Genomic DNA, 23,619 nt, shown 5'->3' with positions numbered 1-23,619 from the left:
GGAAATCTGGTACATTTGAGGAAAGGGTGGGGTTTTGTTGCCCTTGCTGGAAGGTCTGGGGATCCTGGAGCAAGAAGAACCCATATGAACAACAGAAACTCCAGTTTGAACTGTCTTAAACAATAAGGGGTGTTTATTGGCTCATGTGACTGAGAAGTCCAAAGAGTTTCTAATTTCAGGTGAGGTTTGATCAAGAGGCTGACACAGTTCCTTGAATTCTCTCTGTTTGCCCTCCCCACATGTTCACATTGGCTTCATTGTCACCATTTCTTCCTTTACTGTGGCAAGACTGGCTGTGGCAGTTTAGTCCCCATGTCTGTGCCTTACGTGTACTGAGAAGAGAGGGTGAATTTAGCCCAGAATTCCAACCAGTAGCCCTGAGACTCTCTCTGATGGACTGGCTATGTCCCAAGTCCACTCCCATGCTCATCAGTTTATGCCAGTTAGGTTTGCCCCTGAGGGTGGACAGGGGTCAACACAGAGTTTTGGCACCGCGGGGCCACCGTTACCACTTGGGTTGTGTGAAGGTGGATAATGTGTAAAATTGGGATTATCACACCAAGAAGGAGTATGAATGCTAGTGGCCACCGCACCACCAGGCCAACCCCTCGGCAGTAGCTCATGATGTTCTTCGTGCCTTATTGGGGCAGATGGATGACGCACTAATACCCCTCCTCCCTAGTCATTGTAACATTGCTGCAATAGACATGGGGAAATGGAGCCCTGCCTAAGAATCTCCTTGGTTTATTGGTTTCCTTTTGACAAATTTTTATTTGAAATCTCTTCACAGCCCAGTAGATTTGCCTCTCCAACTTAAGGAGAGAAGTTCAGGCATCTAGCTCCAGGGTAATGACTAAGCCAGAATTTGCTAGTAACCTACTCCTTCTTCCTTTTATGGTGTCTGATTTACAAAGAAGTGCTGAACCAAGTGAAGGGCAGTGTCCAGCTAGGACAGTCTGAGTGGTAAAGAAATAGACACTGCTTTACTGAAAACTCAACATGAGCCAGGGACTGTCGCTAGAGACGCTGTATGTTTGTTCCTCATTAACATTAACCTCCTTAGGAAGGAGGTAGTTTCTCTGTTTTACAGATGACAAAGCAGAGCTCTAGAGGGGTAACAGAATTCCTCCAAGAGCTAAGAGCGGCTAGAGCAGAGCTGGGATTTTTACCCCACGTTGTGTAGAATATGACTTCAAACCCTGAGCTTCTTAACTCTCTCTTCTGCATAAACACACTTTGAGCGTCCTTCTCAGGTTGAACTTGGGAGCCAAGCACTCCAGTCTTCTTCTCCTCCCTGTTTGAAATTCTCCCCAACCACAGCCACCCTTGCTGAGAGAGAGTCCCCATCCCTCTGCCAAAATCCATGCAGTATTTCTAAATGCTGGTGGCCTCCATCTCAGGAGAGCCTGTCTTATTTACCACCCTGTCCATCCAGTGCAGCAAGCCCTGACACTTTTCTGATTTCATTTCCTTATTTTATAGCACTTTCCATTCAAAATGTGCCTGCCCCAGGTCTGCCTCCATCATAGCCCTGCTGTCTGTTAGCTAATACGTTCCCCAAAGCTGGTGGGTTGTTTTATTACTGTTCCATGGAGACAGGTATACTTTCCAAGGGCCTTCTGGACAAAGTGTCTTGCTCACTAAGTGGAAACTTTAGATTACCAAAATGGTGCCTATGCGAGCATTTGGCTCTTAAACCGCAGTTGTAGGGACAGCAGTGTTTTGCTTGCACGTGGGGGAGTCCATGTTTGCATTGCTATTAATTGAAAGGAATGTCTCATGTCTCAGAAATGCAGAGTTCGCCATTACTTCGAGGGGAACCGTTCAGGTCAGGTTTGCTCCTGAATTCCTTTTCAGACACAAATTTCCTCCTGATTGCACCCTCCCATTTCATCTGTGCATTATCGCCTATCCATCACCTTGATCAGGGGTTGGCAGGCCATGACCTGTTTTTGTAAATAAAGTTTTATTGGCACACAGGCATGCCCATTTGTGTACGTGTTGTCTCTGGCACTTTTCCACTAAACGGCAGAGATGCATCATCATAACTGAGACCCATTGTCCCAAAAAGGCTAAAATATTTACAAGCTGGCCCTTAACAAAAAAAAAAAAAAAAAAAGTGCTGAGCCTGATCAAGGTCAGTAAGTTCTATACATAGTCCTCCCAAACTCCCCAACTCCCTTCCCCCTCACATGGCCAGGAATAAAACCTCACATGGCCTGGGCCCCATCAAGAAAAAAAAAAAAAAATGGGGCGCCTGGGTGGCTCAGTCGTTAAGCGTCTGCCTTCAGCCCAGGTCATGATCTCAGGTCCTGGGATCGAGCCCCGCATCGGGCTCCTTGCTCCGCAGGAAGCCTGCTTCTCTCTCCCCCCCCCCCCCCCCCCCCTCGTTTTCCCTTTCTTGCTGTGTCTCTCTCTGTCAAATAAATAAATAAAATCTAAAAAAAAAAAAAAGAAAAAAAAAATGAATGCCTGATGTTTGGAAATGAAAGACACAATCTCAGCCTCAGTCCAATCTCAAAAAAAGCAAGTGAATGACACTTCTATAGCCACTTCCTATTTCTGGGCCTCTGGCAGACATTGCTAATCAACCGTCACACTTTCTCCCACAGAGCCTCAGGTTCCTTCTTCAAAGCAAAGCCCAGGCAGCCCCTACCAATCAACCAGAGTTGGCATTTGAGTGGAAAACAATTTTCTATCTCTAGTCCAGTGGCCACCATCAGGTCAGAGAATCACATAAGACAAAAATCATGTTTAATAAATAATTCTTGAATCTCCTTTTGGTTGCCATGTCAGAGACAGACATAGCATCTCTTATTAAGTCCAGAGTTGGAAATTAATCCACTGTTTCTGTTTCTTTGATGAAGTCATTGGCTTGTGATTAGGGACCATGCTATATGAAAAATACCTCCACCTCCTCTTAAATAGGAGATTCATGACTCTGTGCAATGCTCTGTGAGAGGTATCCAGGAACTGAGGTCCAATGAGAATATTCTAGAGTCCTGTATCAAAGTCACCCTCATTGAGTGGCTTCATAGATGGAACCACTGGGAGTTTTATGTTATTTCTTTCTTACTCATAGCTACCCTTCCTCTTTCTCCTGTTGTTAAATTCATATACAGTATTGCCAGGGGCTGGAGTTGGAGGCATCTAGATTATTACTACAGCTTCCTTAAAGCAAGCCACACTCATCCTGTGTTCTGGTTGATTCAGATTTCAGGAAGCCCCCCCAGACGCTCTTTTCAAATGCTGGTGCAATTAATTTTTCAAAAAACTGATGTTAATGGTGATAGTTAAGAATTGACTAAAAATAGGTATCCATTGACAACTGCGGTGACCTGCCCCAAAGACCATATTTGCTGCCACAAAACAGGCTGTTCTGAGGAGGAAGTGATAGGCAAATTGAAAATGAGGAGGTGGTATTGCTTTGCAGTTTCTTGCTTCTTTTTGCCTCCAGAAGTTGGAGAAGAGGAGAGGAAGGAAAGTGAATATTTTACAAAGGACACGAAGCAAGCCTAATTAAAGAGGCAGTTGGTGGGAGAAAGATGCTCCTTCCTGGCTGGGGAGCATCTGAGCGTGTAAAAATGATAACTATTGACTGGAAGGATACAGATGCACTGGGATGCTTTGGTTTGAGGCTTGCACAGTTGGCATCTTGACAGCAAAGTTGTAGGCACTACGGTGGAGTGCCGGCTGGAATCCAGTGCAGGTTTTTCCAAGAGCCATTGTTCATTGAAACTGAAGCTTTAAAAGTTTTAACTGAGTGACTGGGTGAGCATGCCTTTGGCCATTTAAAAACCTTAAGCCAACCTTGGCAAAAGGTTTTAGCATTTGGCACCTTGTGCCTTTTATGGAAAGGGAATAAGAAAGAATTGCCCTCCCAGGTGGCAGTGGTGAGGGCCTTTTTAATAATATTTTAAGCTTTTAGATTTATGGGATCCCAATAAAATTAAGAATGTGGTGTTATTGATATTCTGTGGGTGAAAAAAAAGAGAAAGCAATGCATCCATTCCTGGAACAGATGTAAGAATTTAATATGTATTATACCCAAGGTGCCCTATAACCAAATCATTGAAAATGCAAACGAATATTATTTGAAATCACTTTAATATGAAGACTGTTACTATTAATATGGTACATATCCTGGGGGATTGTTTCACTAGGAGGGACCGAGTAAAATTTAAATTTCAGTTGGATGGGCTGCCATGGAACTAGAAGGCCTTTCTACAGACCAGAAAACACATCACTGTGGATTATTTAATTTCTGGCACAAATAAAGAAAGGACTAGAAAATATGGTACCAGAGTAAGCCAGACACTGTGGTGTATTTCTGGGCAAGGACATTATGGTTTAACAGTGGTTCTACCTTAGCTTGGATGTTGGCTTTTCTCGAAGACAAGAGGCCTCATAGTGGACATCAGCTGTTTCTGCTGCCCAGCATCCCTTTACCTCCTTCTTCTGGTAACAGGAACTTCCTTCACTGGGGGAAATGTTCTTTCCACACTCTGACCAAGTCGTTCGGTAGAGAGCTGCCAGTCATGCTACCCCACCCTCCTGGACCTTGGCATGGCCCCTGCTTCTGGCTGAGCCAATCAATAAGCACCCCACCATCCCCTCCACTCTAACCACAGTGCTTATGACAGTTAATCCACATGCTGGCCCATGATTTAACCTACTGGAGCTGGCAGGGAAGAGCTGGCTCATTAGTAGGCTAGAAGGACACATATTCCTGGAGCTGCCTTTGGTTGTGGTTTTTTTATACCCTGTTGAGATAGCACACCTGAGAGAATGAATGAACCATGCAAAGGAAGCATGGCAAGGGCAAGAAGAAAGAAAGAGAAAGTTCTTGGTATCCTCAAGGCCCATTTGACCCTGCCTGTCCCCCCATTTGGGGAAGTTAAGAGAGTGACAGGTTAGATTCAGAGGCTGGAAGAGAGGTAGACATTACGGTACCACAGACACCCAGACAATATAGTTCCTGTTTTGCTTAAATGAGTTAGAATTATGTTTCTGTTGTTTGCAAGCAAAGAGCTCTGGCAAATAAAGACATTACAGGCTCTGTGTAGCTGGCACTGGCACCCCACATTTCTCTCCTAGGTCGCTGGACCACATTTCTAACCCCTTCCATTCCTGTCTGCTTCAGCAAGCTTTCTTTGGGTGCCTGTTAATGTGCCAGCACTGGGATAGCACTGGTCCCTGCCCTTGGGGTAGACACTCATGGATATAACAAGACCCCTTACACCTTCTTTCCATTCTTATGGAATTTTGAATTCTGAGCCAACCAACTCACCTTTCTTCATGCCTTATCCTCCTTTGTTGGTGACCTCATTCTCACCCACTCATATGAACTTGACTTTTTATCTTTATTGACCTTCTTTGGTTGGGCTCAACTCTACCCAGTACCAAGTGCTAAACTCACTGCTCAACCTTGACTACTGGCCTCTGGGTACCCCAGTGTCTGCCTCCAGTCTCTGAATTGAACCTGTCACTTCTTCACTGCTCTATGCGTCTGTTTCACCATCTGTAAAATTGAGGTATTAATAATCCTGTTTCATAGACCGTGGTGAGAATTAAAGGCTTAATAGGTGCTTTATAACAAGAAATCAATATACTGTAGCCAAAGTTCTATCTGATACTTCTAACTCTGATAAACAAGTTTAAATGTAGAGTCACATTTTTCATCCTTAGCATTAAAGAAAATGATATGATGGAAATGATTAGATTAGAAAGCCTGTAAATTTTTAATTTTTTCGAGTTCTATTATTAGGCCAAAATCTCAGGGGAAACAAATACATTTGCATGGATTTTCTTCTCCTTTTCCTTTTTTTTTTTTTTTTTTTAATGTATTTTCGATTTGACTTTAAGAGAACCCAGAAGAAAATATCCTTAGGAATAGACTTGTCTCTGATTTTAAGTAGAATTAAGTGTGCAAAAAGGGACCAGTGTGGTGTGTGTGTATGTGCACATGCATGCATTTACATACATGCACACATGTGTGGAATAGTGAGAGAGAATGCTACACTGTATTTCATAACTAGAGTACATTGGACTTGTAAGATCTGACCATGTCCTTAAGCCTCTTTTATTTTTAAGCTGATTGCATCTGATACATATTTAAGGTTTCTACACTTCAGAACCTGTCCAGCCTGTTTCTCCTCCCTGTGAAGGATCCTGTGACTCTATTTGAATAGTGCCCGATATTTCATAGTCTCAGGGGTAAGCAGTAATGGCAGGAATGAGGTCTGCTTCTCCACTTACCCGATGGGGAAGGGTTTCCTCCTTCCTTGTTGAAATTTCCCCATCACTGAACCCTTTATTTTGCTAGGAAAAGATTCTCTTGGAGAATGCTAGATTACATGGTATTCTTTGTTGTATTTGTTCTTCCTTGTTTAATGGAAGAAACTGCCCATGTAGGCCAGTTTAAGAGGGGGATGGTGATAATACTTCAGAGTTTTTGAGGACATGAGGATGGATCGATGTGTGTACAATTCCCTAAATCAATGCCTGACATGCAGCTTCTTTTCTAAGGAGTATCAGTAAGGAGTAGATCTTCCTTTTCCAAGGAATATCCATGTGCCAATTTGAGGCCCCTCAATCCATACTAAACCTCAAAGTACCTCTACGATCCAAGCAGTTCATACTAATGAGGTAGTGGCGATCTTACCTAGCCTTTGTGTTTCCCCAGTGTAGATACGCACACACAGTATCGTCGGTATTATCTACACATCCAGCTACTACTGGTATTCCTCCTGGATGTTTTACAAATACACAGGCACTGTTCCTCCCCTCATTCTGTATGTGAGTGAATAGTACCATAATCCAGACATTCCAAGGTGGCGCCTCCTTTAAACAAAATAATAACTCTGGATCTTTCTCACCGCTTCCTTAGCCAGCGTTCTTTGTCACTTTCAATTGCTGTTTTTCATATGTTATTTTTTTTTTTTTTTAAGATTTTATTCATTTGCGAGAGAGACAATGAGAGACAGAGAGCATGAGAGGGAGGAGGGTCAGAGGGAGAAGCAGACTCCCTGCTGAGCAGGGAGCCCGATGTGGGACTCGATCCCGGGACTCCAGGATCATGTCCTGAGCCGAAGGCAGTCGCTTAACCAACTGAGCCACCCAGGCGCCCCTGTTTTTCATATGTTATTAATGATACATTGAGGTCAATTGTAGTACTATCTCCAAATGCCAACAACCTCACCTCCCTTCATGTCATAGTGTCTATAATCTGGGTGGCTCATTTGGGTGTCAGAGGTCTAGGAGGCCTAGTGTTGACGAGAAAATTAACTTTGTACATCTTAAGTTTGATGATTGGTTCAATTAGTCCTGCATATATTAATTAGGCCCTTACTATCTGTAGGATGCTGTGTTAGACTCTGGGATACAAAGTTAATAAATCATACATCCTCATGTGATGTAATAAGCACTGGGTGTTAGATGCAACTGATGAATCACTGAACTCTACCTCTGAAATTGATAATACTCCAAATGTTAATTAATTGAATTTAAATAAGATTAAGTTTTAAAAAATAAATAAATCATACATCCTGCCCTTGACAAAGTTCCAGTCTAATGTAAAGTATGTTGTTAAAGATCTCCTAAAGTGAAAGAGAAGTCACACGTTAATTGGCTTAATTAATAGGGAAACAATATTATCTCACAGAAATGGGCATCCCACACAGTGCTTAAAGACTCCAGTTTCCCTTGTTGGTAATTGTCTTGCTTAAATGGAATCTCTGTCTGGCTTCATCATCAGCTGGTGGTAAGGTGGCTCTGCCAGTTCTGGAAAAAGTGTCCCAGAACCCCCTCAGGAGACTTCACCTTGGGTCTTAACGGTCAAGACTGTATCAGATGCCCTTCCTAAACCAATCACATGGGAAGGAGAATGGGATTACCATAGTTAGTTTAAGCTATTTATTTTGGGTATAATGGATGTTGGGTAATTGCCCTAGGACCACAGCGGTTGGATAGAATAAGAAATGAGAAATTCACTCCAGTTTGGTATGTGCTATGATAGGAATCTCTGAGGTTCCAGAAGAATTGTCTGTATATAGATTTCCATATTTGTTTTTTTTTAAGATTTTATTTATTTATTTATTTATTTTAGAGATAGAGCATGGTGGGTAGAGGCAGAGGAAGAGGGAGAGAGAAACTCAAGCAGACTCCGTGCTGAGCACAGAGCCCTAAGCAGAACTCGATCTCACAACCCTGAGATCGTGACCTGAGCCGAAATCAAGAGTCACTTAATCAAGAGGCACTTAACCAATTGTGTCAGCCAGGCACCCCAGATTACCATATTTAATCATTTGTTGATGGAAAAACTTTTTTTTAACTAACCTAAAAGCTTTTCTGAAGTTTGATTAGACTATAATGATTATATCCCCTAATGTCTACCTCTGTGCTTCTTACACTGGGGTAACACTCTGTCCTCATCAGGATATTAGGAGGTGCCCTAAGAGATTATGGGAAACCAAAAATAAACATTGTGCATCTTCCTGTACCTTCAGTTTTACTTAGTGTATTTTTAGAAGGAAAATCAAAGATATATTATGGAGAAGAATACAAAATCCACATGAATCTTTAAGATAAAATCGGTGAATTCAATTTCTCATTGCTAAAATTGCTTTGGGACCCACCCTTGGCCCCTGAAGGTACATATTCCCCTCCCTTTGCCATGTAGTTTACTTGAATGGAATAGTTGCAGAGAGCCAGTCTGCATATATTTTCACTGTTGTGGAAGGAAATGAAATTAGTCTGGATGCTCTCCTCTCCACACAACCATATTTCAATAACAGTGGGCCTTGGAAAATTCTTCTCCAGCTTGAACATAATCTTATGTTTTTGGTAGTTGTGTTTTATCATGTAAATATAATGTTTGCATTTTATTTAATTCTATACTGCATATCTTAAATTACTAATTTCAATTCTTTATCATCTCTGAAACTATATAGTGGCATGTTTGGAAAATGACATTCAAAAAGAATGCCAGTAACTGTTGACATTCTCAGCACTGTTGTAGTTAATCAGTTAACAGACTTAAGTATTCTGTTTTAGAAATAGAAACAGAGAACAAATCCACAAGGCAAATGAATTCAAGTCTTCTTATCCTGCTCCTAGCATAACTTGAAGAAATAGAAACAGAACTAGTTTCTGAACGTCCCAAAGCCCTCTTGCAAGGGGCTTTAGAGAATAAGCCACTTAGGAGGACAAATATATCTTGTATAATCCCGCTGCTACTGTCAAGACCTATTTGAATCAGGTCAAATTAAAATCGAGATGGTTCCACATATCACCTTCTTAGCTCACAGTGTCCTCTGCTGTAGTAGAAATATCTCGCACTTAAGTCATCTGATCACCTTCCTAGGTCCCAACCATTTTTTCCCAGTCTTGTTTTTCATCCGAGATTTGCCCTAATCCAGCCTCATTTTCTCCCCACTTTTTCCTTGGAAGACACTTCCAGTCCTAAGGAGTAATAAGTACCAAGCCTTATTATTCTTGGCTCTCCGTTAATTCTAAGCTTTCTTTTAAATAGCACTCAATTTGTTTAAATGAGTGAGGCTCTCCAAGGATCATGGATAGCTTTTGCATGTCCGTCGACTCAAAGGTCAGGTTTATTGAGTACCTACTATGAGCCAGGTGCTATGGTGACAAGGCAGGCACTCGGGGAGTGTGTGGTCTGGGGGTGAGATCAAGCTGCTGTGATGGGGCACTCTCCTGCTTGGAGGGATCAAGATTCAAGCTGAGGCTGGAAAGATAAACAGGAGTTCACTGGATGAAATTCTGGGGTGGAGGAGAGTGTTCAGAACTGAAGGAACAGCAGATGAAGAGCCTGGGGCAAAGGAGTTGGAACCCAAAAGAAGACCAGTATATTGCCTTCTGTAAGGAGGCAAAACATGGAACAGAAACACAGGCAAAGAGCCGAAAAGGTTCCTCAGAGTGTCAGAACAATCCTTGCAATCAGATCTCATTATTTGAATTATTTACTGGCTTAATCATTATTTTCCCTAAATAAGTAGAAGCTTCAGCCCGAGTTGAATAGATATAGAGATATTAGACTACAGATTAACAGAGTGCTCTAGGTTTCTGTGTGAGCAATTCTCTTTGTTTTCAAGGACACTGGAGTGAATGAAATGGAAGTGCCAGGCTTCATATGGAGACACTCCTTTCCCAGGTTTCTCAGCAGATGAAAACCCTAAAGCTCTCCACAGTGGAAGCTGGACCATACACACACCACCATACTCTTCTAAGTTGGGGGGAGCATGGTGAATACAGCACCAAGTATCAACCCACTTGACAACTGCATTTCAGTTAGTTTCATTTGCTGCTTAAACAACGTATGTGAATTGGAGACTGCTAAGGTGGAAGACAATCCAACAATCCTTGCACTTAGGATTCTTCCCTTAAGACTTGTTTATTACAAATAGGTTTTTTTTTCCCCTTCCTCTTAATCCTATTTTACCTTGAATGACTTCTCTAGAAGTGCTTGAATTCTGATTATATTGAATTGCTTTTCCTGGTATTTCTTTATTCTTTTTAAATAACTGTTTCATCCACACAGCATGATGTATCTATTTGGATAACATAGACTATGTCTGGAGGGGCATACAAAAAACTAGGCATTGTGGTAGCCTTTGTGGAGGGGAGATGGGCAGGGCTGCCACTCCTTACATAGCATTTTCATGTGGTTTAGATGAAAAGGATTGTTTCCTCAGAGCCATGAGTTGTGGCTTATCCAGCAGAGGCCAGGCTCGATTATAACCTCTCCTCACTTCTTCAGCCACATGCCATTGTGCAGTAAACAACTTGAGCAATCTTACATGGCAGTCCTGGAAATGAGCTAAGGAACCCAGATGGGAGAGAGACTTAACATTTTGTTCACTGAAGAATAACATTTTGTCTGATTTCATGTGCACTTCAGAATTAGAAATCAAAAAGTAATATGTACTGATATAGAAAAGAAGGAAAAGAAAGCCCTCCAAAAAAACATAATAAAAAGCATCCAGTGAACCTAACTCAAAATCACTATCATTAATTTGATGTATTTTCCTTTAGTTTTTTTATCTGCCTGCATTCACTGAGTTTCGCAGTGGAGTTCACATGCAGTACTGATTTCCTGCTTTTATTTTTACTTTGTTTTGTATAATAGACATTTTTTTTCCAATCAAGAAATTCAGACACCTTTTCCTGAAAAATAAGTATTGCATGCTCATTGTAGAACATTCAGAAAATACAAGTAAAGCGTTAAGATGTGTTCTATTTAATTTATTTATTTGTTTGTTTGCTTATTGGTAACAGCTTTATTGAGATAGAGTTCACATATAAAGTTCGCCTGTTTAAAGTGTTTAATTCAATGGCTTTTAGTATATTTACAGAGTTGTACAACCATCACTATACTCTAAATTTAGGACATTTCGTTGTCTTAAAAAGAAACCCTGTACCATTAGCAGTCATTCCCCATTTCCCCTACCCTCCCTCCAAACCTGCCCCCCCCCCCCAGCCCTAGGCAACCACTATCTACTTTCTATCCCTATAGACTTGCCTAATCTGGACATTTTATGTAAATGACATCATAAAATATGTGACCTTTGCTGTCTTCTTTCACTTAGCATAGTTTTTTCGAGATTCATCCATTTTGTAGCATGGATTAGTATTTCCTCTTGTTATTTATTTTTTTATGATTCCTTGATTATTTATTCTTGATTTTTTTAATTTAGTCACAAATCAAAAAATTCACCCTTTGAAAGTGCACAACTCATGCGGTGCCTGGGTGGCTCAGTTGTTAAGCGTCTGCCTTCAGCTCGGGTCATGATCCCAGGGTCCTGGGATCGAGCCCCGCATTGGGCTTCCTGCTCGCCGGGAAGCCTGCTTCTCCCTCTCCCACTCCCCCTGCTTGTGTTCCCTCTCTCGCTGTCTCTCTTTCTCTGTCAAATAAATAAATTTAAAAAAAAAATTTTTAAAAAAAGTGCACAATTCAGTGGTTTTTAGTATATTCACAAGGTTGTGCAGCGATCACCATAATCTAATTCCATTTTCATTACTATAAAAAAAAACTCCAGGAGCGCCTGGATGGCTCAGTCGGTTAAGTGTCTGACTCTTGATTTCAGCTCAGGTCATGATCTCAGGGTCGTGAGATCGAGCCCCACATTGGGCTCCATGCTGGGTGTGGAACATGCTTAACATTCTCTCTCTCTCCCTCTGCCCCTCCCCCCTTCTCTCTCTCTAAATAAAAATTTTTTTAAAATAAAATAAATTACAAAAAAAAGAAATTCCATTACCCATTGGCAGTCTCTTCCCATTCCATCCCCCCAAAACCCTGACAACCACTAACCTATTTTCTGTCTCTATGGATATATGGCTTTTTTGTCTGGTTTCTTTTACTTAACATAATGTTTTCAAGATTTGTCTATGTTGTAGCTTGTGTCGTTACTTCATCCCTTTTTGTGGCTGAGTAATATTCCACTATATAGCTGTACCACATGGTGTGTGTCCACTATCAAGTGACATTTGAGCTGTTTCTACTTTTTGACTCTTACCAATAATGCTGCTATAAACATTTGTGTGCAACTTTTTGGGTGAACATATATATTCAGTTCTCTTGGGAATATACCTCATTCCTTTTTATTACTAAATCGTATTACATTATGGATATACCACTTTATTTTCAGTCTGTTCATCAGCTGATAGATGTATGGGTTGCTTCCACCATTTGGTTATTATGAACAGTGTTGCTATGAGCATTTGTGTATAAGTTGGTTTTTTTAAACACATGTTTTCACTTCTTTAGGATATATACCTAGGAATGGAATTGCCAGGCCATATGGTAATGCTATGTTTAACCTTTTGAGAGATCGCTAATCTTTTCCACAGTGGCTGTTCTATTTTACATTCATACCAGGAATGTGTGAGATTCCAGTTTCTCCACATCCTTGCTGACTCTTGTTATTCTTCTTCTTTTTGATTATAGCCATTCTAGTAGATATGAAGTAGTATACCATTGTGGTTTTGATTCGCATTCCCTAAGGGTTCATGATGTTGAGCATCTTTATATGTGCTTAGTAGGCATTCATATATCTGCTTTAAAGAAATGTTTATGCAAATGCTTTTCCTCCCTTAAAATTGGGTTGTCTTTTCCTGATTGTGTTGTAGCTATTTATATACTCTGGATAGAAGTTCCTTATCAGATAAAAGATTTGCAAATAATTTTTCCCAGTCAGTGGCTGGGTTTTTTTTCCCCCCACTTTATTTATTGTATTCTTTGAAACACAAAAGTTTTTAATTTTGATAAAGGCCTATTTATTTATTTTCTTTCTTTTGTTACTTAGGCTTTTCATGGCGTATCTTAGAAACCACTGCCTAATCCAGTGTCACAAAGATATACAGTTATGTTTTCTTCTAAGAGTTTTGCAGATTTCACTCTTAGTTCTTTGATCTATATTGAGTTAATTCTTGTATATGATGTGAGGTAGGGGTTCAAATTCATTCTTTTGATGTTAGTATCCAGCTGTCCCACCACCATTTGCTGAAAAGACGACACTTTCCCTTTGGGTGGTGTTGACAGTCAAAAATCAATTGAACATAAATGAGGATTGATTTTTGCTCTCTTGATTTTTATTTCATTGATCTATGTATCTATCCTTATGCTGGTGCTAGTCTATCTTGATTCTATGGCTTTGTGGTAAGTTTTGAAACGTTATCTGTTGAAGGTAACAAAACATCCAACTAAAACAGCTTAAACTATGTAAGGCCCTATACTGTTTAAGTCTCATTGCAAGTCATCTGAAAGTAGACTTCTCCCAGGTTGATTTGACATCTAAACAAAGTCATCAAAGACCCAGGCTTTTACCATCCTTTTTCTCCTGTCTTTGCTGTCAACACATGTCCTCTTGGTCACAAGATAGCTGCTGTGGCTCAAAGCATTGTGTCTTCATCCAACAATGTCCCAAGCAGGAATCAGGAATATGCTGACAAAATTCTTGTGTTCCATTTTTTCAGAGGGAAATCTTTTCCAGAACTCTTTAGTGGGGCACCCAACTGGCTCAGTCAGTTAAGCGTCTGCCTTCGGCTCAGGTCATGATCCCAGGGTCCTAGGATAGAGTCCCACGTCGGGCTCTCTGCTCAGCGGGGAACCTACTTCTCCCTCTCCCTCTGCCCCTTCTCACACCACCCCCACCCCCACGTGCCCTCTCTCTCAAATAAATAAATAAAACCTAAAAAAAAAAAAACCTCTTTAGAAAGCTTCACTTTATATCTTATTGACAGATGGGGTGTCTTGCCTTCCCTTAGATCAATCATTGTTCATTTCAAGGGTATGGAAAATGAAGGCTCTGAAAAGGGGGGGAGGGTAAATGGTTGATGAATAGACAGCCGACACCATCTGCCAAAATATATAAACATACAAAGAATAAACCAAAATTATCTGCAAGTCCACCAGACGAGATGATAATGGAATTTTTTTAGAGTGAGGACATCTACCTTAAATCTCTTTGGTGCCAGCTCCTTCTGGAGTGAAACTTCTGTTTTCTTCCTTTGTTATTGATTCAAGACCAGATCATGAAGTTCTTTTCCTCATTCTTCTTAAATACTGCCTAGAGCTCTCTGAACTCTTGATCTGAAGAATATACAACTGTTTTCTCACCTCTATGAAATATCCATACCCTTAGGCCTGTAGCATGCTGCTTTCTCTTGTTGACAATCCCTTCTGTAGTTGAGAACGATATGTCGCTAATATCAACTTTAAGTTAATTTTAGGATAGTAAGATAAAATAAATACTTTTATTATCTTTTTCTTTTTTTTTTTTTTTTTTTGGTTTTTACATGCCAAACTTTGCTTTTATTTTGTTCTTGCTGCTCAGGGCCAAATAGTCAAAATTCCTAGCAATAATCCTACCAAATCATTCTGTATTTTTTTTTTTAAGATTTTATTTATTTGAGAGAAAGAGAGAGAGCACATGAGAGGGGGAAGGGTCAGAGGGAGAAGCAGACTCCCCGCTGAGCAGGGAGCCCGATGTGGGACTCGATCCTGGGACTCCAGGATCATGACCTGAGCCGAAGGCAGTTCCTTAACCAACTGAGCCACCCAGGCGCCCTCATTCTGTATTTTTTAGTAATAACAGGAAAATTATCTATTTTCTATAACTTCTTTGTTTGATGGCCAGAGTATACCTGGTCTTGAGAGTTCTTACTACCTTGCAAGCCATCGATCTTGGCTGATTTCTCTTTTTCATTTTACTAGTTATTGGCACATACACAGTATGATTGATCTTTGGACAGTCAAGATTTTTTATGTATCTTTTTGTTTTTCTTCTTTCATTTATTGTATAGAAGTAAAAGTCCGTTGGGTTTCAAGTAACTGCTCTTAACTCCCATAAAAAAAATTCTATTACTTTTCGTTTTCTTTTTCTTCTCATCATTGTTTTATTCTTACTTAAATTGGGTAAGTCCAAAGGGTGGGCATTTTATCACATTCACTTCCTGGAGGAATAAATAAGTCCCAGAGCCATTCATACCCTATAAATTATAGAATGAAGCCAAAGAAAATAACATCAATACAAAAGAAATTGTCCTTTTGTCTCTCAAATTAGAAGGATTGAAAAATTAGCAGCTATATCATTTAAGATGCTTTTAAATGCTTTTCCCACTGATCTTCAGCAAATTACCCAGCTTCTCTTTGCCTCAGTTTGTTTTTCCATGAAATGGGGCCAGCAAAGCCTTTCTCTGTTTGACCTTGGGAGAATACTGTGGAAATCAACTGATGCTACATGTGGAGCTGCCTTTATTTATTTAGAAAAAAGGGGTACTATAGGGGCGCCTGAACGGCGCCATCAGTTAAGCAACCAACTCTTGGTTTCTCTTCAGGTCCTGATCTCAGGGTCCTGAGATCGAGCCCTACATCAGGCTCTGCACTCAGCGGGGAGTCTCTCTCCTTCTCCCTCTGCTCCTCCCCTGCTCGCACTCTCTCTCTCAAATAAATAAATCTTTTCTAAAAAAAGGTGCCATATAGACCAATTTATTACTATTTTAATTTTGTCCTTGTTGGTGTGCATGTAAATTAAGTGTAAATAAGAGGTGACAAATTATGGGGATGGGAGGTAAGTCACAACATTGATACTATTTCTTCTTTCAAGAAGAAGGTCAGCTCTTTCCCACTCACCTGTGTGGGTTTCTTTGGAACCAACATCCCTTTCAAGTGCTTTCTCATCTACATAGATGACTTCTAAAATTTGACTTGGCAGGAGCTTCCAATATCTGTTGAATGAATTAACTAGTAAAAATGGAGACATTGTGGATCTAGCATGTTGCTTCCTTTTTTGTACCTCATATAGTAAAGATAGCACCCCTCCTTTTTCCTTTGAGCAAGGAGAATTTGGTTTAATAAAATAACAGATGAGATTTTTGAGGAAGATGAGAAGATTTTATTTTGTTTTCTTTCTTCGTTTTTTTCCTCTAGGAGTGGAATGAGTTTGCCAAAGGATAGAAGCTGGATAGATGCCTTAGTGTGCTGGATATTATTTACTTTGTAGTGTTTTTAGATCTTTATAATGCCAAAAAGCCATTCAAAGTCAGGAAGGTGGCTGCAGAACTTAAGCAGCCTACTAGTCAGCGCTGGGCAATCGTAACTGGTTCCTTCCCCTTCAGGATTCTGCTACTTCTGCACACTCCCTTCCATCTCCTCCTGTTTGGGTCCAAGACTGAAAGATGCTTCTCGCTCTCTCAGCCAAAGGGAAAGAGGAGTGAAAGCAGGCATGGAGAGAAGAACAAGACCACCTAGCCTCTGGCTCAAATGGGATTGAAGCAGAACTTCTCTCCCCGCCAAGCCCTCCTGCCTCCTCCTTGGGGTGGGATGTAGAAGAGGGAGGGGCAAACAGACCCCCTGAATGAGAAGCCTGCCTCTGCACAGTTGCTTTGAAGGGGGCACCTTCACGCATCAAATCCTCACCCTGTTCTGCAGGTTAATGCGCTGGGGTCCCGGGGAGGTGGGGGCGGGGGATGAGAGACATGTTGACTCCTTTGGCTTAGTTATGTAGACATTCCCACAAGCCTACCCTAAGCCTTTTCTTCTCACCCCTGGCACTCGGCAGCTTCTGCCCAGATGGGCTTCCCTGGCCCCCCTACTGTTCAAGCATCCCCTACTGCCATAGAGCATCCCCTACTGCCACAAATCTGGGATCTGTCTTGCCATAGAGCCTTCGTTCTTACTGAGCTTCTGCCTTGGAGCATGATTTGCATGTCTCCTCCCCCTGTCGCCGAGCTGTCTCCTACTCACCCCTCTATCTCAGCTGCAGCATCATGTGATGCATTCCCTGGCCCTCCTCCCCCCACATCCTACATTACATGTCTCCCTTATAACCCATGTGGCAGTGCCCGCTTCCTCTTATTACTTGGTCAATTGTCTGCCTTCCCCACTCCACTCGAAGACCCCCTGAGACAGAGTTCATCTCTGTGTTGTTACAGTGCATTCTAAGGACTTAGTCCCCTGCCTGACACATAATGCAAACTCAATACATCATTTTTTTAAGGAACAAGAGTACGTATTTTGGGAATGGATGAACTTCTTTCTGTATCCCTGTTGAGACAAATAGTCATTCATTTGTCAGTTCAATAAACATTTCCTGATTGCCTGCTATGTGCCAGCCACCAGGGAAACAATAAGAAGAGCCTTTCCCTACTTCTACCAGTGGTTTCTGAGTGGGGGTAGCTATCACCACACCTGGGGGCATTGAGATGCTTTTGTTGTGGATGTCATAATGACCAGGGGCACTCCTGGCAGAGCCCAGGGTCACAAAACATTTTCCAATGCAAGGGGTACTCCTCAATGGGGAGAGACCATCCAGCTACCCCACCCCCACCTCACCCACAGGGCTTCCTGATAGAGCTTGCAGTCTAATTGAGAAAAGAGGAAGAAGGGGAAACATCCTGTCACATGAGAGATTTTGTAGCATTGCCTGGCCCAAGGAAGGCATCAGTATTCCACCTTGGGGTGATTGTGGTGGGAATTTTTGTAATATGCCAAAGAAAGGCTTTGCCCCAACAAAGGAGTCTCTAATTTAAATGAAATGATAAAACCAAAAGCCAAAGAACCAAAATATAAATAGTTTATGATGAAAATTACTATTCCTCATTTTTATGATAAATCATAAAAAGGTAGGTGAAGATAATAGAAAATGGCATTCCAGTTCTTTCTCAAAGGGTGTTAAGTTCATTATAGCTCTTTCGTAAGTGCCCAAAAACAATCATGGAATGATTGTTGCATTTTTCCCCAATCTGCCTTTTGGGGAGAAAATATCAAGAGGGAGGAAATTTTCCCCCTACAGAAGTCTTGTGAGTGGAAGAGCAGAGTGTAGCATTTAACTAGACCAGGGTTCATCAACTTGCATGACTGACATTTTAGGCAGAAGAGTCCTTTTTTGTGGAGACTGTCCTGGGGATTGTAGGATGTTGAGCAGCATCCCTGGCCTCTACCCACTAGATGCCAGTAGCACACCCCCCCCCCCAGTTGTGACAACCAAAAATGTCTCCAGACATTGACAAATGTCCCAGAGGGAGGGATGCAAAATTGCCCCTGATTGAGAGCCATTGAACTAGATCTTGTTTTCATCCCCCTCAAGCCCAAGTCAGATATCCAGAGTCTATCAGAATTTAGCCACACTGGCTTTTTAGGTGTGTAAAGAGTATAGTTTAAAAATGTCCACTGGCACAGGGGTGCCTGGGTGCCTCAGTGTGTTAAGCATCCAACTCGATTTCGGCTCAGGTCATGATCTCAGGGTTGTGGGATCGAGCCCCCTGTTGGTCTCAGCACTGGGCATGGAGCCTGCTTAAGATTTTCTCTCTCCCTCTCCCCAAGCCCCTCCACCACCACCCAAATTGTGCTTGCTCTGTCTTAAAAAAAAAAAAAAAAATTGTCCACTGGCAGTGAACTCTGTCTTTTTCATGGGCAGAGGGAACCATTGGAAGCTATGTTACCAACTGGCTCTCTCTTTCTAGAGACAGGAGTTGGCATTTCATGCTGTCTTCCCAGCATTGTGCTCTTCTTCCTGCTGATTGCTCAAAGGAGAACCTACAGGAGCCTCAGGGATAATGACAATTTCTCTTTTACCTCTGTAGCAGAACTCCCAGGTGTATGAGTAATGCTGTCACCTGAAGCATCTTTTTAAATCTCCAGAGAGAGCTGCAGGAAATTACAGCATATTGCAGGGAATGGTGATGCTGAAGAGGAAAGAAAGTCCTCTTCTTGAATGGAAGGAAGGAAGGAAGGAAGGAAGGAAGGAAGGAAGGAAGGAAGGAAGGAAGGAAAGAAGGAAGGAAAGAAGGAAGAGAGAGAGAGAGAGAAAGAAAGAAAGGAAGGAAGGAAGAAAGAAAGAAAAAAATTATGAGCAAGATAATTCTGAAGCCAGCTTGATTTAGCTCCTTTTCCACTGGAAATTTCAGGCCAGCCTCAAGGGTGTGTGCCTGGGATCTGGTTTGTCCCATGTGGTTAGTCCATTTTAAGAATGATGCCACACTTGGGTCGCTCTTTTCTCCACGGTTGCACATCTGGGTTCAGTGGCCACCCCCCCTCCCCACCCCGTTGGTCCCTGGTGAGAAGGAACTTACCCTTCCTTCCCTGTCCTAGAGCTCCGAACTTCTTCTGCAGGAGAGGAAAGCTGTTCGGGTAAGAAGCGTATCAGTGTGGACGTTGGTGTCTTTATTTGTCTTGCATCCAGCTTTGAGCATCCATGGCTTCTCCAAGTCCCCCAGCAAAGGTTGGCTGTGCTGGGGAAGATGGAGCTTCAGAAAGCTTTTTGGGAACTTGAATGAAAGTGACAGAATTGCCTCCCGCCAACAAATCACCACCAACTGTAACCTCCAACCCACAAAAAGGGATAGGAAAATAGATGTAGATGATGAGCTGAAATTAAGAAAAAAAAAAAACACCCACCTTCTGTTTTATCTGCATACAAAAAAATTGAAACAATTCATGATTTGGGTGGAGTGGTGGTGGTAGTTTGTGTTCTTTGGATGCTTACCCTTGCCAGCTACAGTAAACACTTTATATGGAATCTTTTACTTAATTTTCCCCCAAAACCCTAGATAGCGGATTCTGATATTATCCCCATTTTATAGATGAGGACATTGAGGCTCTGTGGGTTTTAGGAGCTTGTACAAGGTCTTAAGGGGCAGAGATTTAAGTCAGGTGTCTTTCTCGTAGGAGACTTGGCTTCTGCCAACCATGCCCTACAACAGTGCTTTTCCCCCTTTAGTGTGAATCCCCCAGAGGCTGCGTGAGCACTGGGATTGCTGACCTCACTCCAGAGTTTCTGATTCTGGAGCGGGCTGAAAACTTGCATCTCTCACCAGTTCCCCCGATGATGTTGATGCTTCTGGTTCAGGCACCGCACTTTGAGAACCCTGACACCACATCCCACTTTTCAGAAAATAGTATAAGCACCGACTTTGAAAGTCCGGAATAAAAATGACTGAGGTTGGAACTGAGCACTGACTTTAGACCTGTGCACAGAGAGATAACAGCCCCGGTTTCTAGAGCATCTCTTCTGAGAGCATGGTGTCATGAGACAGAGATAATTGACCTGTTGGAGGTTTTATTCTGGTATTCCCTCTGCTGCCCGACATTTCCGAGAATACAGTCACACTGCATCATTAAATAAATGTACCACCTCCATTCACTCATACTAAAACTCCATTTTTGAAGTTCAGTAGTTTTCCATTAGAAGGATGACATTTCATTTTCTTTTTTTTTTTTTTTTTTTTTTTTTATTTTTTTTATTTTTTTAGATTTTATTTATTTATTTGAGACAGAGAGAATGAGAGAGAGAGCACATGAGAAGGGGGAGGGTCAGAGGGAGAAGCAGGCTCCCTGCCGAGCAGGGAGCCCGATGCGGGACTCGATCCAGGGACTCCAGGATCATGACCTGAGCCGAAGGCAGTCGCTTAACCAACTGAGCCACCCAGGCGCCCGACATTTCATTTTCAAACTATACTTAGTTCAGTTTCTTTTGATTCCGTAAGACCTAGTATATGCTGATTCTGTGGAAACACTGTGACCATTGTGTTGGAAAACATCGTCAGAATGCATACTCATGAGCCCATAGGGTAGACTTACCGCAAAGAATTGTTTCCAAATCTTGGATCAGGTCTTGTGTCCAATGAACTAATTCAACAAAAACTCTTAGGTGATTTTATTGGTAATAAGAATAAGTAAAAAGTAATAAGAGAAATGTCATTTAAAAGTTTCCTGATTATGGGTACTTCCAAAACAATAGGCACTTTGAGAACACATTTTTGCGTTCTGAGTTTCACCTGAAGTAAGATTCCAAAGGCACATTTGAAACCTGAAATAAAGCTAAATCAGCTTGTCGATAATCTGTTCTGAAGCCTTCTGAGCTAGTTCAGGAGAAAGGCTTTGGCACCTTACCTCTCTGCCACTTAATAGCCAAGATAACAGCCCAGGTGTGAAACCACCAATAAAACAGACAATTGTCCTACAAATGGATTCAGGAAAAAAACAACATCTTGAAATTTGCTGCAGTGCTTTTGCTATAAGAAATGTTATACTATTATATGGAACTGAATTCTACACACATTCTAAAGGGAAACAGAGGGGCGCCTGGGTGGCTCAGTCGCTAAGCGTCTGCCTTCGGCTCAGGTCATGGTCCCAGGGTCCTGGGATCGAGTCCCGCATCGGGCTCCCTGCTCGGCGGGAAGCCTGCTTCTCCCTCCTCCACTCCCCCTGCTTGTGTTCCCTCTCTCGCTGTGTCACTCTCTGTCAAATAAATAAATAAAATCTTTAAAAAAAATAAAGGGAAACAGAGACTGGTGGTATGTGGGGCTTCCTTTTCCCAAATGCCTTAGGCAATATCAATTCCACAGGGAGAACTTTAAAACAACAACAACAACAGAACATTAATCATCCGGTGACTTCATGAGTGGTCAAACAGTTTCCTTCAGTTTTGAGTCAGGAATAAACTACCTGTGTGCTGTTTGTGCTGGCAGCCGCAGCTAGACATATCCAGAGGCTGAATTTTCCAGAACCAAACCAAGGATTCTTGTGAGCTTCTATTTTCCAGCACATGGTAACTGGAAGCTATTTGCTAAAGACCAAGAACACTCTTTGTTTTTCTCATGAACCGACTGCTGCATTGGAATTAGCACAGTGCAGAGGTGAGGGAACCTACCCTCTGGCTGGCAACAAGGGGCAGGTTGGCATTTTCTTGGAGACCCTCAAATGAGGAGCAGAGGCGGGTTGTGCAGCCTCGCAGACACTATTGCTCTGAGACTGTGTCTTCATCTCCTGCCTCCAGCACAACCAAGGAAACATTCAGGGCTGTTCCCCCAGGGAAGTGAGGTCCAAAGGGATGCTTCGGAGGATTTTTTTTTTTCCCTCCTGCATCTGTGGCTGCCCAGAGGTATTTATCAGCGTGTACAAAGCAAAGCCCCTGTAGTGTAAAGTAAGATGCTCCCCAAAGCGGTTTAGGAGACTTGGGCTGGTGTGTGTGTGTGTGTGTGTGTGCGCGCGCGCGCGTGTCTGCAGAACGTGCAAGCAAGAGCGCTGAAATGCAGCTCTCGTCTTTGCCTGCAAAGACTCGTTCCACGTCCCCCTCTGCCCAGCGCACTCGGGGAGCGCCAGGGGGAGTCCTCGCGGGCCAGGGCTTCCCGCGCCCCGGGAGCGCCGAGGGCTCGCCTGGCGGAGCTTAGCGCAGCTCGCTCGGCGCTGCCAGCCAGAGCAGCGGGCGGGGGTGGACACTGGGCTTCTGTGTGCCAGCCGCAGCCGTTGGCTGGCGGGCGCCCAATCCCGGGGCATGCCGCCGGAGGCTGGCCAGGACGCACGGTGAAAGACGAGTTTGGTGGCAGGCTTGACAGCCCCCCCCCCCCCAACCCCTGTCCCTCCGGGCTGCCCGCAGAAGCCGGCGGCTGGAGCCTCGGCTGTCGGGCCCGCGGCGGCGGGGCTGGGCTAGGCTGCAGCTGCGGGAGCCGGGCCGCCCCGGGGTCCCAGGGAAGGAGGCGGCATGGCTTCGGTGTTCATGTGTGGAGTGGAGGACCTGCTGTTCAGCGGCAGCCGCTTCGTGTGGAACTTGACCGTGTCCACGCTGCGGAGATGGTACACGGAGAGACTGCGGGCTTGCCACCAGGTGCTGCGGACGTGGTGCGGGCTGCGGGACGTGTACCAGGTGAGCCAGGGCGCGCGGCGCCCGGGGGCCCTCGCAGGATGCCGGGCGCTCTTGGGAAGCCGGTTCCACCTGTATGATTTGCTTCTCTCTCTCCCTCCACCTCTCTTTTTTTAAACTCCTAGCGGGCTGCTTGATTCCTGGGTCAAATGTTCAGCATCTGTGGATAACTGTTGCCTGACAAAGCTTGTGATTTTTCCCCATTGGGCACGGGGACACTTGCGAGTTAGTACCAGCATTTGCAGACATCTCTTACAGAGCGATGGTGTACTGCCTGGCACTTAGCTAAGAAGGCTGTTGCTTTGCAGCAGAGGGTCTGCGGGAAGCGACTTGGACATTCAGATGATTCCTCCTTTTTCGTTTTATTGGGGTGGATGAGGGGGAGCATTTCAGGACCAAGGATTTCACACCAATTTTCGGTCAGAGGGGCCTTGCTGGATTTGCATTCTTTCTTTTGATT

The 23,619-nt window shown here is 43.0% G+C and overlaps 1 protein-coding gene across 3 annotated transcripts in view; it reads left to right on the top strand.

Moving 5' to 3' along the window:
• FRMD4B (FERM domain containing 4B) overlaps nucleotides 1-23,619 on the top strand; it is a 325,272-nt gene that overhangs the window by 127,512 nt on the left and 174,141 nt on the right. The window contains exon 1 of one of the 3 annotated variants that reach the window (XM_032411738.1): nucleotides 22,328-22,400. The exons of 1 other annotated variant lie outside the window; for it this stretch is intronic. In XM_032411738.1, the coding sequence (XP_032267629.1) occupies nucleotides 22,350-22,400 (51 nt within the window). In that variant the 5' untranslated portion in view covers nucleotides 22,328-22,349. Of the gene's footprint in view, nucleotides 1-22,327; nucleotides 22,401-22,871; nucleotides 23,163-23,619 lie in introns of those variants that run through there. One more of the 3 variants, XM_032411737.1, reaches the window with a different exon arrangement.

The sequence above is a fragment of the Phoca vitulina genome, unplaced genomic scaffold (assembly GCF_004348235.1).
Source record: "Phoca vitulina isolate PV1807 unplaced genomic scaffold, GSC_HSeal_1.0 scaffold13, whole genome shotgun sequence".
Taxonomy (NCBI): domain Eukaryota; kingdom Metazoa; phylum Chordata; class Mammalia; order Carnivora; family Phocidae; genus Phoca; species Phoca vitulina.
The sequence above is the reverse complement of the archived record's forward strand: the minus strand, read 5'-3'. Positions and strand labels throughout refer to the sequence as shown.